Source organism: Saccostrea echinata, unplaced genomic scaffold (genome assembly GCF_033153115.1).
Source record: "Saccostrea echinata isolate AGI-Se365-2 ecotype Australia unplaced genomic scaffold, CSIRO_AGI_Sech_v1 ptg000073l, whole genome shotgun sequence".
Classification (NCBI taxonomy): Eukaryota; Metazoa; Mollusca; class Bivalvia; order Ostreida; family Ostreidae; genus Saccostrea; species Saccostrea echinata.
Window position 1 is genome coordinate 1,050,017 of NW_026889822.1, and position 19,528 is coordinate 1,069,544.

Genomic DNA, 19,528 nt, shown 5'->3' on the forward strand with positions numbered 1-19,528 from the left:
TTGCAAAAAAATTGAATTTTTTTAAAAATTCATTTCTAATTTTTAATTTATTTCTGCATTCATGCGGGTACTTTTTCATTTCAGAAATTTATTAGTAACATGCATTTTCTGGATATAATTCAATGCATGTTGATACAATGCAGGCGCGGATCAAGGATTTTTTTTCGGGGGGGGGGGGGGGTGGGTGGGTGGGTTGGGTTGTGGGGGGTTAGGTTCCACCTAGCCAAACAATTTTCAATCAAGAAATTTTTTGACAAACAAAGAAAGAAAGAAAAGAAAAAAAAAAACAAACTCCTTTCCCAAACGTATCAAACCGAGAAAATTTCTTGACACGCAAAAAAAGTTCGCTCCCAATCGTGAAAAAAAATTCTTAGTGGTTGTGGGGTCCACGTTTTTCTTGGTGGGGGGGGTCAAAGTCTTTTTTTTGTTTTTGTTTTTGCTACAGTATAAACTTTAAATGACCCCCGACTACCCCCGCCCCCCCCCCTTCTTAGATCCTCGCATGCAATAATTTGTTTCAGGTTATTCATTCTATGTTTTCTCTGCTTCATTGTCTGCACTCCCTAAACATGTAAATGTATAAAGAATTGTCAAAATTGAATATATAAGAACACAAATTTGAAATTTAAAATTGATTTATAACACGTATTGGAAATAGTGTATATGAAATAAAACGGTACAACTTGTTGTTCACCTGCAACATCCGGGCAACTACCGGCAATAAGGTCACGACGGTTGCCAGAATGTTTCGGACCGTTTGCAAGAGTCTTGGTGAGAGCATGTCTTAAACTTTGCATATTTTATGAAAATTAGAATAGGCACTCTGTAAAAATAAACTGTCTAAGATTTTCTATTTTCTGTATGTCTAGTGTATAGCCTTGAAGTGCTGTAATCCGAATTTCCTCTTGACAGAAGTCAAAGTGCCCTTTGGAAATATTGCATATATGAAATGTCTGTTGACATTTCTGTCGGCATTTATGTGTCGGTTTTTATACTTGAAGACTGGGCCCATGTAGATCTTGCATTCACCTGTTCACCAGATCAACCAGAAATCGGAATTGAAAATAAAAGCCTAGATCAAGTTGGGACCAATCGCCCAATATTGGGATATAATAGCCCGTTTGGGATATAAGGGATATAATATCCAACAGGTCCAGTACAATCAGTACATTTAGCTACGTAGCTAAAATTACCTACCGTAGCTTTATATACCTACCTCGGGTAGCTTTATTTAGCTATTTCAAGGTAACTTTTAACATTTTTGCTTTTTATTTTGCAAAGACAAAAAACCGCAAGTAAATGTCTACTAATATTTATTCTAGGTATTATTTAAAAAGCAATCCAGAGCAGAGATAGTTTTAACATTGCTGCGTTTGAACATTTTTAATGAAAAGATGTATTTTCATTGTTTGAGTAACTGTACACCACCTTGTGTGCATTGAGGCGTGGATAAGTATGATTACTTCACGTTGTGCTCATGTTAACCAAAACAGCCCCAAAACTTTTAAAATTTTGATTGTAATTGCGCAGAAAAAGACACATCTCCAAGAGTGATTTTTTTCATGAATTGTTTTCAGATGAGTTCAAAGTATTTTGATGCAGATTTATAATATATATATCTAAATGAAAAAATCTTCGTTTTTGCACTGTAAATTTATATCCCATTTGGGTGATGGCTCCCAACCTGTAGATAAGGATAATGAGAAACGCTAGTCTACTCGAGTTTATTTAGGAATAGCTCCATTTTTCTTAAATAAGTACTTGACCAAAGTTACTACTTCACTTCAACATATTCAAAAGGTCCAGCACAGTATGGGGTCTGAGATTTTGTCATATAGCAGATTAACTCAAATATTAGCCATTTAGCCATTCTAAATATATATAGCTTGATTAAGCAATTTTTAAGATTTTTTTCTTAAAAAATAATCAATTTTTTCTCAAAAAGATTTAACAAACTTTTTAGAATTAGATAGAGTGTTCTATTGTTAAAATGATATTGTCCTATGGATCTGGTTTAATGATAAAATTCGTTCCACGTGTTGTCTAAAGAGGGGTAGATAACTCTAATCTATACATTTACTATGAATTATCCAGAGAGTTTGGAATGTCAACATGGCATGTAAATTCGAAGAGAAAATAAAGACATCAAAATATTAATGAAATTTTTATCTTTATATGAATTATCCTCTTAGTTTTAGGGTAGAAGCATATATACAAGGTCAAAAGTGTTTGTTATGATTAATTAGGGTGTTATTTTAAGTGTAACTCCTTTTATATTCTTTATAATTTTTCGGAGCGGATCCGCTCCAATTTGCTACATTGTAACTCTGTGAGACTTATATTCCAACTGTAGTGAGGGCTTATCCCGAGACCCAGTTAGATTATTCTTACTAAACTTTCTTCTGTTCAAAAAAAAAGTTTAAAAAAAAAAATTTCTCCTTCATAGCATTTTAAGTCAAATTTCTTAAAGTTTTGGTTATACATGTATATTAAAAACAATTGATTTTTGATTTTATCTGTCACATTTTTGTGATTTTTAGAAACAAGTAGAAAACATATGCAGTGGTGGCCTTATAGCATGATAATTATTGGTTTCTCAGACTTTCACTCAAAAATAATGTTCACATAATGAACTTTATTCAATATTGCCATCCAGATTAGTGAGGCATGACTTATGACTGTGAGTAATGTATATCATTGATTTATAATTTTATTTATTTATTTTTCAGGAAAGAAGCAGGGGGTGACCCAATTGTATGGATTAAACAGGTACACATACAAGATGTATTGTCATTGAGTATAATAGTGTAGAGAATGAAATAGTATTTGTGAGTTTGGCTGTTTACATTTTTTTTCAGTCCAGATCTAAATTCTGATCCAGAGTAATATGAAAAGTACCTATATTTTGAAAATGTTGAACAAAGTTTTTATGATCATATCACAACATAAATGGGAATCATTGCCCAGTCCTATTTTACATGTCTGAAGTAATAACTTTTTTACTGTAGATTGTGCTTAAATCAAGCTAGATGTAATACTTCATCAACCTCAGTGCAGACCACAGACAGTAAGGCCCCTTCAGATCCACCCCTGTGGAAGGAGGAGGATGGGTGGGTGGTTTTGGATCCTCCCACAGATAGCCAGGTGGTGGAGAAACTGGCCAAGCAGGAAGACTGGACAAATGTTCACTACATGACCCGACCCGACCTTTCTCAGCAGGAGAAGCAGTGGTTCAGGGAGGCATATAACAGCCCCACAAAACTCTACCCCCCAGAGAAATTTCTACTGAAACGTGGAGGTAATGTATAACAACCCCACTGAACTCTACCCCCAGAGAAATCTCTCCTGAAATGTGGTATTAATACTATATATATGCATCAAGTCATGAGTGACAAATAAGTCTTTTTATGCCCCCGCCATAAAATGGCCGGGGGCATATAGTGTTACCCTGTTCCATCATTCCGTCATTGTCATTCCTTCAGTTCGTCATCATTAACTTTCCGATCATTATCTCGGCAACAGTTGCAAAATTATCAAATTTGATATATGGATGCTTAATAGGAATACGCAGGTCAGGTTCGAATTTGGTCATGGTCTGATGATTTTTGGCAGAGTTTTCCATCTTGAAATTAAGAAAAAATAAGAAATTTTCAGTTTTTCGCTCTCTAACTTTTGTAGGGATGTATGTATAAGGTGAAATTGCATGTGCAGGTATTTTACCATACCAGAATATACAGGACAAGTGTGAATTTGGTCCTGGTCCGATGATTTTTGACAGAGTTATCCCTCTTGAACTTGGAAAAGATTAAAAAATTCACAATTTCTAATCATTATCTCGGCTACAAATGTGCAATTTACAATTTTCAGTTTCTATTTATTATCTTAGTTATAAATGCACATTTTGTGCATAACTCTGAGTTCAATCTTTTGTGCAAACAAATTTAAAATTAAATATGGCATTTGAAATTTTGGCTGCCTGCGGGGCATTTGTGGCATTACGACACATTTAGTTTTTCTTGCATTAAACATAACCATATGGTTTATTCCCACCAATGTATCAGTATAATTTGAATGATTAATGTTAATTAATCTTCATTTTATCTTTATTATAATGTCATTGAAGGAAAGCTAAGATTTTTGTGGTTATTCACCACTAGGTAATGTGTGTGTGGAGTATGTCATGGGAACGGTTGATTTTTATTTGTTGTTCACCACCAGGTAATGTGCGTGTGGAGTACGTCCGTATTCCTGTGGGTGCCACCAAGCGCCAGATGATAGAGAAGAGCTTTGTACCTCCGGAGGACGAAAAGGACATAGCTCCGTTTGACCTGAGAAAACAGTGGGCCTGGGCTAATAAGGTTCTGTTTGGTCCTCAGAGAGATATGAAAAACTTCCCCAGTTTTGTGAACCCAGGCCAGGTGCCTCAGCCTGAAACGGCTCACAAGTTTGTCCCGAGACCAGTGTTTGATGCCATGCAGCCCTACAGCGGAGTCACAGGTAACCAGACTGTATATATAGGTATATAAATAAGTATACAGGTAATACTGCCAGAGACAGCTCATAAGTTTGTCCCCAGACTAGTGTTTGATGCCATGCAGCCCTACAGTGAAGTCACAGGTAACCAGACTGTATATATAGGTATATAAATAAGTATACAGGTAATACTGCCAGAGACGGCTCATAAGTTTGTCCCCAGACTAGTGTTTGATGCCATGCAGCCCTACAGTGAAGTCACAGGTAACCAGACTGTAAATAGGTATAAATAAGTATACAGGTTTCACTGCCAGGTAGTACACTGTGTGTTTCCGTATCTCAAACACAGATATCTCGAATACCATGGATATGTCGAAGTGTTTGTAAGTCTCAACTGCTTATTCCGTAAGTATTTTACCCTGGATATTTTGAATCCTCGGATATCTCGAAGTATTTTCTCAGTCCCATCGAGTTCGAGATAAGTATGCAGGTATCACTGCCTGGTTGTACACTGTGTGTTTCACATGTAGTAAGATTACATGTGGCTATAATAATCTAAATTCTAAATATATAGAATTTAGATTATTATAGCCTGTGATACATACTGAGCACTACCCAGTAATATGTATCATTACTGGGTAGTGCTCAGTATGTATCACAAGTAACCAGATTGTATACATGTACAGGGTTTGACACTAACTTTTTAAGGCTTTAGTCCAGCCGGACTAGTGCTTCATTACTTTTACTAGTCCGCATGCAATTTTATTAGTCCATCAAGAAAAGGAAACATCAATGTTTTTTAACATTAATTTAACGTGACAATTAATATACATATTATTTTTTGAAATAAACAAAGTATTTACGGGAAATATATCATTCCACAGATTCATTGAAATCTCGCATTTACATTACATCCAAAACGTCCAACATCTTTCTGAAAAGTGTCATACTAAATCATGATCGCTAAAACATTATACTTCATATTGATCAGTCGAAAAATTAAGTGCTGAATTGACACGGCATTGCGTAACAACCCGCCAAAAGCTAGAAATCTAAAAATATAGGCGGGGTTTTCCGGTAAAAGTTGTCGAGAATCGGACATCGGTAATTTATTCATATATTTTCAGAAATTTTAATTGGTCCGTTCGGACTAATTAGCCACATATTTTATTAGTCCGAATGAAAATGTATTAGTCTGAGACTAACGGACTAACGTTAGTGTCGAATCCTGATGTATAATAATCTGTATAACCGTATCATTTCTTGGTAATAACAATTTTCTGCTGCATTATTTTGTATTTTTCAAAAGATTCCTTGAAATAATGCAGAATTGAACAATCAAACATTTATTATTGATTTAAAAAAGTTGAAGATTTTCCAAAAAAAAAAAAAAATTAAATGAAATAAAAATTGTAAAATACTTCAGTCACATATTGCACTTCTATAAAGTTTCCTTGGCATAACTTCTTGATTTGCTGTCAGTAAGAAAATTTTTTGGGTGTGGGTCTTGGGAAAATGAAGTACTAAATCTGTTTTCTGTTAAGAAAATACTTTGATAAACCTAACAATTTCTTTGGATGATTATAACTGATGATTGTTTTTTGTAGGATTCTACGTGCTCACTGTTGGCGGTTTCTTTGCTGCGATTGCTAAGGGTGTTCTCATTGTCAGTTACCCCCTGGCTTACTTCTATTACTTTGCCATTCTTTGGGGCTTCACCAGACTGCCCCCTGTCAGGAGGTTTCTAGACAACAGAGTACCATTCCTGGCTCAGGTAAATATAATAAAACACCTGTCAGAATTATAAAATTAATATCACAAACTGCCCCCTGTCAGGAGGTTCTTGGACAACAGGGTACCATTCCTGGCTAAGGTAAATATAATAAAACACCTGTCAGAATTATAAATATCACAAACTGCCCCCTGTCAGGAGGTTCCTGGACAACAGGGTACCATTCCTGGCTAAGGTAAATATAATAAAACGCTTTAAAATATTTTATATGGAGATCGATGTATGCATTTTTCATTGCACAATTAAAAAAAGAACAGTTACGTTTTCATCACTGTTCGTGATGTATTTATCTACCCACGTGCGTTCAATTCCATGATTAATATACGACTGGTTCGACCTGTCTAACAGTATAAGTAATAGTCTATAATGATTCCAGAAGTTTGAAATTTTGTGACCATACGCGCAGGGGTATTTTACGCGGTTCTAAGCTTACCGCGTAAGTAGTGTAAATTTCCCCCACGCGTAAATAACCACTTTTACAGTACCATTCCTGGCTAAGGTAAATATGATAAAACATATATCACAATGTCACAACTGCCCTCTATCAGGAGGTTCCTGGACAACAGGGTACCATTCCTGGCTAAGGTAAATATAACAAAACTTACACAATAAAGGTGTAGCTATTCTCAGCTTTTGATCTGGTTTGATCTCTTTTTATAGGTTGATCAACATAATGATGAAATGTTTTGTAGAGATGTTATAGATGATATTGGTACTAATATATAATTCTTAATTGGTTTCCAATTTAAAAACAAATTTTGTACAGTATATAAAGAAATCTCATGATTTTTGATTGATTCATTATTAATAATTTTGTAGAAACTGAATGACATGTATTTCCATCAACCAATCCAAAACAAGAAAGATCACATCAGTGCTTGTATCGCAGCAGCACAACAAACAAAGGACATGATCCAACAGCTTCCTAAACTCTACGACGTCCAAATGGTAAGGGTTTAACCAAGATTATACTGATAAATCACCGACAAAGGTCAGTACAGCTCAAACTCTAGGACCTGCAGATGGGAAGGGTTTAACTAAGATTAGACTGATAAATTACTGACAGTAACTGGTCAAACTTTGTGATGTCCAAATTGTAAATAACTATCAAAATACTGGTAAAGAATGACATCCAATACTGCCCAAACTCTGTGATATATGTAAATATTGCCCAAACTCTACATCCAGATGGTCAATATTTACTGTGGTTATATTGATAGAACAATGAAATTAACAATTGCTTGTAGTTCTGTTATACTTAAAATTTCAATAGATTTGACTTTATAAAACCATTTGAAGGGTGACATTTGACCATTTTCTCACTTCTTTCAGTAGCCTGAGGTTGAAACTTATCAATTTTGGCTTGTCAGTTTGATTTGGGGTCTAAGGTTGTGATGTTATGAGCAATACATAAGGTTCCACTTTGTACAGTTTTAAATCATACTCTTGGAAAGCAATTATGACTTAACTGTACCCCAAATGCATTCGGTGTGGTTCTCTTGTTATACTTTGGAATTTAAGTAAGCCATAGGAATATTTTCTGACCTAATATATAATTCACAAATTCATCAGGGTTTACTAGTAATATTTAAATTCAAGATTTGTTTAAAGGAAATATTGATTTAGTAAAAAAATTAAAATTAAATGTTGTCTTTTCAGGAAAACATTGATTTGCAACTAGAAAATAACTGTTGATTTAGTAAAAAAATTAAAATTAAATGTTTTCTTTTCAGGAAAACATTGATTTACAACTAGAAAACAACTACAGAGATAGACTTAAAGAAGTATATACTGAAGTTAGAGCTCGTCTGGTAAGATGCTTTTTTTATCTTACACTGGAGAAGTGATCATGTTTACATCGTTTTTTCATGCTATGATTCAAGATTTAAAAGTGTGCAATCCATTTAAGTTAATTTAATGAAGTTCACTTGGTAAATCTTTAGTATCATTCCTACTGGTAGTGAGACTGCCCTGTCTTCCTGTAGCTCTGTTCCTGCTGATAACTAATGCTTAATCTCCTTATAGGACTGAAAGTTAGCGTTAGAATCCTATCTTCTCGTAGCTGCTGATAACTAATGTTTATCTCTTTTACAGGACTGCCAATTAGCATTAAAGTCCTGTCTTCCTATAGCTGTGTTCCTACTGATAAATATTTTTCTCCATTACAGGACTGCCAGTTAGCATTAGGAGCCACAAAGGTTGAGCTTGAAAAAGAACACATGATCAACTGGATTACAGACCAAGTTGTCAAAAATATCACTCCAGATCTGGTAAGAATTGGGGACCAGTCAAATCTAACTGTAATTAATCCCCATACCACCCCAGATTAGTATCAAGGTAGGCTAACAGACATAGAATGGGGTACCAGAGGAATGATTGGAGGATCTAGGTTTACTCCTTAATGTCTAGTTCTAGGTTTACACCTTAATGTCCTGTCCAGATCTAGATTTACTCCTTCTTGCCCTGCCCATATCTAGGTTTAATCCTTAATGTCCTGTCAAGATCTAGGTTTACTCCCTAATGGCTGGGGACCTGCCCATATCTAGTTTTACTCCTTAATGTCCTGCCCAGATCTAGGTTTACTCCTTAATGTCCAGCCCAGATCTAGCTTTACTCCTTAATATCCAGCCCAGATCTAAGCTTACTCCTTAATGTCCAACCCAGATCTAGGTTTACTCCTTAATGTCCAGCCCAGATCTAGGTTTACACCTTAATATCCAGCCCAGATCAAAGTTTAATCCTTAATGTCCTGCCCATTAACAAAATTTCGCCTTCAAACTGAATAAAAATTTACTTTGCTTTTCTATTAACATGGAAAGAAAGACTAGTAATTTATTTTACTACCTTAAAATTGAATTATTTATTTATAAGTATATCTGTTTGCTTTTTGTACTCAGATGTAAAAAAAAAGTGATAAAAGTTAACAAAATCTAAGATTTAAAAATAAAAAGAAAAGAACATGTAATGAATTTAAAATTCACCCATATTTAATGTCATACCAACAAAATGGTACATGATGATGTAGAAAAGGAATGTTTCGTTATTTTTTTGTTTTACTATTTTCTGACACAGCTGACAGATTTATTCCTTCAAAATGCATTATTACTTTATGTTTGATGCAATTTATAAAAAGTGTATAAAAATGTTATTCAATAATATAAAACTACCTGGTACGACAATTAGGAACATTTACTTATATGTACAAAAGTTATACAGTCAAATGATAAATCTCCAATTCCTGCTGTTTACAGGAAAAGAAGAACATCCAGTCCTGCTTGGCCCAGCTACAATCTCTCTCCCAGACCGCCAAGATCTAGAGGAATAAAGACCTATAGAACATTGTGATAACTACAGATTGTGTGGAGTTATTTATCGAACTGATGACAAACTGTACAGGATTTAATGACAACTTCTTGTTGTATTGAATGATAAAGAAATGTGTGTTGAATATGAATAAATATTCAGTGTACACAGTGTTAACAAAGATTTTTTTTTCCAATTTTTCCAAAACTTTTGAAGAATAAATATCATAGTCAACAAGTTATTGACAAGTATGAGTTCTCCATTACAACAAAATGTTACTGAAAAGTAAGAGTATACTTGTACAAAACGTGTTATTGACAAGTAAGGGCTCTCTTTTATAACAGTGTTATTGACAAGTAAGAGTTTGCTTACAAGTACAAAACATGTTATTGACAAGTAAGGACTCTCTTTTACAACAAAGTGTTTTTGACAAGTAAGGGTTCTCCATTACAATGAAACGGTATTGGCAAGTAAGAGTTTGCTTGTACAAAAGATGTTATTGACAAGTGAGGGCTCTCTTTTACAACAAAGTGTTGTTGACAAGAAAGAGTTCTCTTTTACAACAAAGTGTTATTGATACAGTAAAGAACGTGTTTGTGAAACACTGATGCCCGCGTGTGGCAACTTATAGCAAAGGTTAAACTTTCTCAAATGCAAATCAAATATGTTGGTACCCAAAGTAAGGTCTTGTCTTGAGAAATAAACTTGTGAAATATGAGAACCCTAGCAGCAACCATTGAATAAAGGTGGAAAAGGTTAAAGTTTATCAAAAGTAAGTCAAACATAAAGGTCAAATGGTCAAAATCAATGGTGCCCAAGGAAAGGCCTTCTCACAAGAAATACACATGTGAAATATTATAGCCCTAGCACCAATTGTTCAAGAATTATGGCCAAGGTTAAAGTTTTTCAAAAGTATGTCAAACTCCAAGGTCATGGTCAATGGATTACAATTGTTGCTGTCCAAAGGAATGTCTTGTCACAAGGGATAGACATGTTAAACGAGCACCAACTGTTCAGCAGTATGGTCAAGGTTAAAGTTTTCCAAAAATAGGTCAAACTCCAAGGTCAAGGTCAATGGGCCAAAGTTGTTGTTATCGAAAGGAAGTACTTGTCAAAAGGATTAAATATATCCTTCACATGTGTATTTCTTGTGACTAGACCTTCCTTTGGATACCAACAATTATATCCCATTGATCTTGACCTTGGAGTTTGACCTACTTTTGAAAAACTTGAACTTTGGCCATAACTTCTGAACAGTTGATGCTAGGGCTTTCATATTTCACATGTGTATTTCTTGTGAGAAGGCCTTTTCTTGGACACCATTAATTTTGACATTGACCTTGATGTTTGACTTACTTTTAAAAAACTTTAACCTTTTCTGTATCTATTCAATGGTAGCAACTGGGTCTTTCATATTTCACAAGTATATTCATCGAGACACGACCTTGCATTGTGTACTAACATATTTGATATGCATTTGAGAAAGTTTAACTTTTGCTTCAAGTTGCGATACGGGGGCATCAGTGTTTCTCAATTCACATCTTTTTTCCATAATATAGTCCTGTACAATATGGTTGTTGAGATTTGCAGCAATGCAGGAAAAAAACTACAGAAAAATACTGGATATCTAAATTTTTACACCCTCATCTTTCCATGGCCGCAGCATATACTGTTATCCTTTTCCATCTGTCAAGATGCAAGTTTTCCGGACTTTTTTGCTGTGCTTTTTGACAAGGAGCTGCTTTTTGGTATTTCTCATAATATTGATAATTTACAGATCAAGTTCGAGTTTCATGTGGGTTGTTTTTTTTTTTTTAAATTCCATTTAGACTTTGAGACTTCTCTGTCTTTTGTCCTTTTTAGCTTACCTGAGCCAAAGGCTCAAGTGAGCTTTTCTGATCATAGAGTGTCCGGCGTCTGTCTGTCGTCCGGCATCTGTAAACTTTTCACATTTTTGACTTCTTCTCAAGAACCACTGGACCAATTTTAACCAAATTTGCCACAAAGCATCCTTTGGTGAAGGGGATTTAAATTTGTTCACAGGAAGTGCCACGCCCTCTTTCTAGGAGAGATAATGAAGAATTTCGTGGCATCTTTTAAAAATCCTCTTCTCATGAACCTCTGGGCAAGAAAAGATGAAACTTATGAGAAAGCTTCATTACATACTCTACATTCAAATTTATTCATATCATAACCCCCGGGGGTAGGGCGGGGCCACAAGAGGGGGTCGAAGTTTTACATAGGAACATGTAGGAAATCTCTTTAAAAATCTTCCTCTTAAGAATAGCAAAGCCATGATTGGTCATATTTATATGGAAGCATCCTCAGGTATTGTAAGTTCTGGTTTGTTCCAATCATGACCCCTGGGGGTTAGGCAGGGTCACAAAAGGGGTCAAAGTTCTCCATAGGAATATATAGGAAATATGTTTAAAAAAATTCTTCTCAAGAACAGCTAAGCTGTTATTAGTCATATAAATACAGAAGCATCCTCTGCAGGCAGTGTAGATTCAAGTTTGTTCATGACCACTGGAGCTAGGGCGGGGCCACAACAGTGGGTCAACGTTTTACATAGGAATATATAGGTGTAATGGTTACATGTAAGAGTATTTAAGTAAACGTATTGAAGACTTCAAATAGTGGAATGGACTAGCCAAAGGGTATATAAGGCAAAGCTTTGGGAAAGTCTGTCGTTCAGAAGCCAGCTGAAGAAGTTGGATATGTTGAATCAGCAATAAAGGAGTTAAAAAAAAGCAGTGGCAAGTATCCTAGGGAATTGATGTTAAGTTCTGGGTGTAATAAATCTGAGGATTGAGACACCCAGTTCTTATCTAGTAATGGGAACCTAGAGGAGAAATACAGTGCAAGTAGTACCTTACCCCGTCCCCGTCCCTAGATAGGAGAAAATTTAAGTACTGTGTGATATACCCTCAGACAGAGGTGTCTTAATAATCATTCCTGTCATTAACTCAGATAGAGTAAAAGGAAAACCTCTCTATCCTTTGTAAGAACCTTATAATACACGTTACATAGGAAATATCTGTAAAATCTTCTCAAGAACAATTATGCCATTATTAGTCATATTTATACAGAAGGAACCTTAGGTATTGTAGAATCAATAACAAGGGCATCGATATGATTTCGTTTTTAACCATTGTTATTTTTCACCCCTTGACTTTAAGGTACGTTGACCTGATAAGAGGGATAACTCTCAACCATAGTAATGACTATTATTTCCTTGTAATAATATGCCAAAAGGATTTTTGTTAAATTTTACCCGGCAAGATTCCATGAAATTAAATGCATTTTATTTAAACCGCGAAGCGGCTTATTAAAAAGCGTAAACTGCTCCAACCCACTTTATACAGTATAAATTGGGTAGCTATTTATTTCATTCCTTATAATTTAATTTTCATTCATTTAGTGTAAGAAAAAAAGATGATTGACCTTAAATAATGACTTCAAATTGTACAAAATTTAAATGTAACGTCAGGCGGATCGATACGTTTTTGACGCAAGTCATTGTGACGTAAGCAACCCAATTTAAACGATACATGAATAAAGTAAAAAATTTTATCCAATCAAATACCGCGTTATAACTAGAATTAAATTATTCAAAAATATCAACCTTGAAATATATAAAACACGCTTATCAGCAGGTGCGTTCGTGCCACACTGACAACTAGTTTTTGCAATGATTAAAACCGTTAATCTCTGTATAAACAAAGAGAAAACTTCCAAAAACGCTTCCTGTTTCTGAGTTTGAATTATTCATGTTAAGTGAACGAGAATGCGAAAATATTGTAATATCGATTCGTGCGTTACATTGATGGAAGGGAGTTGACCTTTGGCAGTTATAGTCCCTGAAACGTTCTACATTCCCATTTTTCCGTTCGCTCACCGTTCGTTCAGCGTGCGTTCACCGTTCGTTCACCGTGCGTTCAGCGTTCGCTCTCCGTTCACAGTTTTGCGTTCAGCGTTCACCGTGCGCTCGCGTTCACCGTTCACAAAGCGTTCAGCGTTCGCTCTCCGTTCGTTCACTTTGCGTTCACCCTGCGTTCAGCGTTCACTTATCGTTCAGTCTTCAGTATCATTTGGAACTCCAAAGTGAAAGGAATTATCTTTTTGTTAGTAAGGATTTACAGCTTTTTTTGATTTAATAATTAATATATCGTGTTTAAAGAATCATTATCTCAAGGGAAAAAATTATTCACAATATTCTAACTTATTATTATTAATATCTAACTTAGCTGTAAGGTAATTTACTCTGGGAAATAAATGTTGTTATAAGTATGTACCTATGTAGAACGATGCTGAAAAATTAAATTTAAATACGGGCAATATTAAGATACTTCAAGCCATGCAACATTTTGTTGTTATTTTAAAGACGACAAATCGTTACTGCATAGATAATTAACCAAGTCAATTAATTTACAAACTGTAGCAAAATTACAAAAATATTTATTTCTAACACGTTTTTTCCCAATTACTACACAAATACATGATAGAACTAGTTCTGAGAATTATACATAGTACTGCGGATATCCTGTTAATTAATTATCTTTGGAGCGAATTGAACTGATAGTGTGGTTTAAAAAAACATTTATTTAAAATGTAATACACTACACACTACAGGATTTTCTCTACTATATAGTCTATAGTTAGAGAGAAAAATTCTTCCTTCACCGTAACTTTATATGTTTGACATTCGATATGATTAACCCCCCCCCCCCCAAATCGGTTACTTAGTCAGTATTTCCAGTATATTTTAATTAACATTTAAAAAGAAGTTAATGTGTTTTGTAGCACAAAAATTGCAGTCTCTAAACAAATGCATCTAAAAAAGTCATTGCACAATAGCAGTTCAAAAAATACACGTGTCTGCGGTGGTATTTTAAATTGGCAGAGAGTATGTTTCAATTTCAAGTGTTTATACCCAATGTATTTTATTTACTTTTTTTTTTTTTTTTTTTTTTTTTTAAGAAATGTTGGAATCAAATCTAGGAATGATAAAAAAAGTTAAAACTTGTTGGAAATACTAGCGCTTCGTCTTCGGTGTGACGAGACTTTCACACCTGCGCAGTGTCGAATGATTTTGATCGACAGGACAAGCACGTGGACTTCGTGTGAACTTGAAGGAGGAACATTACAAGAAAAAAACGAGTATGACTGTCAAACAAATGGATTTGTTGATTAAAAAAGTTACTTTTATTGCCTGATAAATCTAGAAAAAAATAAGTTTTTTTGTTTGATATAGGTACAAACATTTTATGAAGCATGAAAACTGAAAAGGGGGGGGCGAAAACTGAATATCTCTCTCTCTCCTCTCTCTCATTTGTCTGTTTAATAAAAACTATGACAGCATATATCAAGTTCTGAAATTTTAATCTAAAACAAATAATATGAATATGCCGCTTTGTATTATCTTGTCTGAGTAAAATCACGGGGAAATGTCTACAGGTAGATGTAGAAGTCTGCTCAATAAATCATCATAAAAAATAGAATTGACCCATAAATATATTATTGCTTTAAGATTCTGAAATACGAGTGTATTTATGCAAATACTTCCATGGACCTTTGTTAATTTTTTTTTCATTATTTTACACGGAATCGCCTTGGCACGGAAATATATGAATGGATGTTACAATCGTTGTAATTCGTTCTATAATTCAGAAGTGTTCTCTTATTTGTAATGGTTATTTATATAAAATAAGAATGGACATCTTTATTTTCAAACTAAAATAATTTTATCTTTTATACTACAGCTTTCGGTAACAATTACATGTACAATCTTTTACAGCGATAAAAATCGCGTGATTACATGTAAAAGTTGAATATAAACTTCGTACAAGAAAGATACTTAATGTGCATTTCATCTTTCTTAAGAAAATTTTGTAGCATTTATTTATTTAATCATTGATTTGTTTATATATTTATTATTTATTTATTTATTTATTTGGCATCTGACATTAGAATACAATAGAATGGTTCCAATGCAAGGAAAGATCAGAAGCATTTCGAAAAAATCGTTCATCTTGCGTTCACCGTTCGTTCACCGTTCACTTTGCGTTCGCGCTCCGTTCGCGTTCTGCGTTCGCTCACCGTTCACCAAGTTGCGTTCAGCATTCACACATCGTTCACTCACCGTTTGCTCTGCGTTCGTTCAGCGTTCGTTCAGCGTTCGCTCACCGTTCAAGTGGGAAAGTAGAACGTTTCAGGGACTGTAAATATACTTCATACAGATAGAATTTATTTTTTGCTTCAAATAAACAACAATTTTCATAAGAAAAAAATTAAAAAATTAGTAGATGCAAACAAATATTAATTCAAATATACCTTCTTGTCAACAATTTCTACTATGAAGAGACAATGACTGTGTAGGTACAAGTGTTAAGAAGCTTTAATACGTGTTTGGATGATAAAGGTATTTATAAAGGAGGTTCATTTGGATATTTTTTATTGACAGAGAAACTGTTCAAATAGCAGTGATAGCATACATAAAATATGCGATATGGCAATGATAAGGATCAGGATTCGTAATTTCATTTTTCTTCTAAATTGTCTGCTCTGAAGCACTTCTAAATCAAAAATCCAGAGAATGTTGTAATTGGAGTACTATCGGTATAGTACCCTGTCCCCGATTTGTACCCAGTCCAAACTCTGTCTCCGCGCTTTAGGGACAGGACTGCCATGTTTGTTCCAGACTGATACGGATATGAATAGTCAGAGGAACCGTATCCAGTATAAAGACTTCCGCTTCCTCCATTTGCTCTGGCTGTTACCTGGGAGTACCCATTGAGAATTATGTCTACCGAGATAGTGTTCGAACTATACGAAGTAATGGAGACGTAGAACACATACATGCCAGCAGAGGGCGCTGTGAAAACCCCGGATGCAGAATCGTAGCCATTTCCTTGGTTGTACAACACTTTGGTAAATATCAATTTACCTGAGGACCAGCTTCTTCCACTAGACGATACACCTGCCGTGAAGCCTATTCTTTTCGACAAGTCTGCAAATGAAAGTTATTAAAAAATATATTAAAAAGTGCTACATTTACATTGAAAAAGCTCTGCCCCGATTTTGGTCAGGATTATCAGAAAGAAATGTTTTGAAATCACTTTTTTGAAAAACGCATTTTTATTACATATTTATTTTTACTTTTATCTTAAAATTGCCGATTTAAATATCATGAAATGGAGCTTCAATAAATCCAGCAGTAAATGTTCTAAAGTCTGTTTGCAGAAGCTTGATTTTTATGTCTTAACTTTTAGTTCATATTTACCGCAGTTTCCCCTGGAGATGTTGTTTTTGAACCATTCCAAAGACAACACTGCTGCTGATATTTTCAGCTGACTCTGTTTGGTGTCTTCAAGCTCAGATCTCATGTTACTTAATGTGTTATTAGTTTCCTCTGCAAAAAAGCATCAATTAACTCATAATACAACTAAATACATTTAGCACCAAGATAAGGTTTATAGAATGCTAACCTGATAAATGTTCCGACAAGTTTTTGGCCATTGCTGAGACCACGTGATATTTCTCCTCGATCTGCTTTGGTATTGTCTTGTCTACATTGTCTAGGCGTTTGTTTAGGTCTTGTGAACGCTTGTCAACATTCAAAACACTCATGGAGAGAAGGCGAAGCTCTACCTTCAGGTCTGATAAGACATTGTTGGTTTTTCTTGTAGACGATTCCTGACTTGCGTTCATGTCTTTAACAAATTGTTTTTGATCATCCCAGACTTTGTTAATATCAGTTTCTAACCTAGCATCTGTCTGATTCAGCTCACTTAAAACTTTGTCCATTTTCTCAATAGTTTCCTTTAGTTTCCGGTTTTCACTTTTTAGCTCTTTGATTTCCGTTTGTCTTGACGTTTTTTCTTCCTCTAATAAAATTGATAGTTTGTTAACGATGTTTTGCAGCTTCACCGTACTGTCTTTTTGTGACACCATGTCTTGCATCAGACTGTGGACGTTTTTAACCATGGACATTCGGATCAGCGTCTCCTGGTTCAGGAGTTGTCTGAAGACGTCCTGTCCGAGCGGCTCTTTGCCCGAAAGATCCGTCACTGTTGTATTCATGGAACCAAAAGTTTTCCCCTGGCTCCAGAAGAAAATAGAAAGGGAAAGCAGCCTCAGAAAGACGACCATTTTTATAAATTATTAATTGAATATGCACAAAGCAGAGCTTAGAGACAGTTTATATAGAAAATTTGCAAAAGACCATTTGAACTTTGATTAAGCGTTTATAATTACCCGAAGTCGATGATTTATAAACTTGAGTGCGGAAAAATTATAATACATAATTTTCAAACAGTTTAAGTGGTATGAAAGTATATCGGCACGTAAGTGCTAACCTTCATCCCAGACCCAATTAAAGTACTTGGTCAAAAATTAGAAATTTTTGTAAGGAGAGAGAGAGAGAGAGAGAGAGAGAGAGAGAGGAGTCTCAATATATTATTTAGCTAAATGAAGGGACGCATTTAAAAATGAATTGACTGGAAATTATGTGTGATTAATGGTGAATAAATAGCCATTATTAATATTTTTTAAAATAAGATTGCAAAAGTTTAAATTGCATCTTTCGTGGTAAGATGGCATATTTTGGGTTTATAATGCACTTTGGCGACCTCAACTCTTCCTATAGTATTTTGCTATGGTGATTTTTTCTTTAGAAGCTGCCCCCTCCCCCCCTTACCCCGCACCACTTTTAATTGCTATAAGGCCGAGCACTGACAAATTCCAGGAAACATACAATCTGAAATGTTTCCCAGTTCTATGAACACGTATCTGTAAAACATAAAATCTGAGATATTTTCCCATTTCTATGTACATGTATCTGTAAAACATAAAATCTGAAATGTTTTCCCATTTCTGTGTATCTTTAAAACATAAAATCTGAAATGTTTTCCCATTTCTATGTGCATGTATCTGTAAAACATAAAATCTGAGATATTTTCCCATTTCTATGTACATGTATCTGTAAAACATAAAATCTGAAATGTTTTCCCATTTCTGTGTATCTTTAAAACATAAAATCTGAAATGTTTTCCCATTTCTATGTGCATGTATCTGTACAACATATAATCTGAAATGTTTTCCCATTTCTATGTATGTGTATCTGTAAAACATATAATCTGAAATGTTTCCCATTTCTATTTGTAACATGTTTACAGTCTGAGAAGCTTTCAATGTTCTCTTTAATAAACATGTATGAGATGTTTTTGACTCTTGTCAGCACATAGTACTTTTACTTCCAAATCATTCTTCCTGTCGACCGGTCACACCCGCAATGAACCCTTTGTATTGATCACACTAGTATAAAACTAATAAAGTCGTATTTCTTTTTTATGCCCCCGTTATCGAAGATTTGGGGATATATAGTTTGTGCCCTGTCCGGCCGCCTGTCTGCTTGTCAGTTTTTCTGTTTGTCTGCAAAAACTTTAACCTTGCCTATACTTTTGATTGAGTGAAGCTATGGTTTTCATATTTCAAATATGTATTTCTTGTGACATGGCTTTTCTTCAGATACCAACATATTTGACCTCTTGACCTTTGACCTTGGAGTTTGACCCACTTTTGCAAAAATCTACCAAACTTTATCCTTGGCCATAACTTTTAAACAGTTGGTGCAAGGGCTTTCGTGCTTCACATGTAAATCTATTGTGACAAGACCTTTCCATGAATATAAATATTTTTGACCTATTGACTTGAACTTTGAGTTTGAACCATTTTAAAAAATTTCAGCCTTAGACATAGCTTTTGAACAGTACTAGATCCTTCGTGTTTCACAGATGTATTCCCTGTGACAAGGGCTTCCTTTTGATACCAACAATTTTGATCTTTTGACCTTGGAGTTGACCTACTTTAAAAAAAATCTTTAGCCTTGGCCATGCCTTTTGAATAGTTAGCGCTAGGGTTTTCATATTTCACAGATATATTCATTGAGACAAATTTCTT

At 34.7% G+C, this 19,528-nt stretch overlaps 2 protein-coding genes across 5 annotated transcripts; one reads left to right on the forward strand and one right to left on the reverse strand.

Moving 5' to 3' along the window:
* Nucleotides 1–667: 667 nt before the first annotated feature.
* Nucleotides 668–9,734, forward strand: LOC133176293 (ATP synthase F(0) complex subunit B1, mitochondrial-like). 4 transcript variants are annotated; one of them, XM_061311426.1, is made up of 10 exons: nt 668–771; nt 2,730–2,769; nt 3,009–3,298; nt 4,219–4,497; nt 6,081–6,213; nt 6,407–6,440; nt 7,085–7,213; nt 7,999–8,076; nt 8,434–8,535; nt 9,517–9,734. In XM_061311426.1, the coding sequence occupies exons 1-10, from the start codon at nt 744–746 to the stop codon at nt 9,580–9,582; spliced, it is 1,179 nt and encodes a 392-aa protein (XP_061167410.1). In that variant the 5' UTR covers nt 668–743; the 3' UTR covers nt 9,583–9,734. The 4 variants fall into 4 exon arrangements, with proteins under 4 accessions (XP_061167410.1, XP_061167413.1, XP_061167409.1 ...); XM_061311429.1 differs by lacking the exon at nt 6,407–6,440 and adding an exon at nt 6,817–6,850; XM_061311425.1 differs by lacking the exon at nt 6,407–6,440 and having other exon boundaries at nt 6,081–6,247.
* Nucleotides 9,735–15,886: 6,152 nt separating this feature from the next.
* Nucleotides 15,887–17,724, reverse strand: LOC133176290 (uncharacterized). The gene is made up of 3 exons (XM_061311424.1): nt 17,056–17,724; nt 16,851–16,979; nt 15,887–16,577 (listed from the first exon to the last, which is right to left on the reverse strand). The coding sequence occupies exons 1-3, from the start codon at nt 17,717–17,719 to the stop codon at nt 16,144–16,146; spliced, it is 1,227 nt and encodes a 408-aa protein (XP_061167408.1). The 5' UTR covers nt 17,720–17,724; the 3' UTR covers nt 15,887–16,143.
* Nucleotides 17,725–19,528: the final 1,804 nt, after the last annotated feature.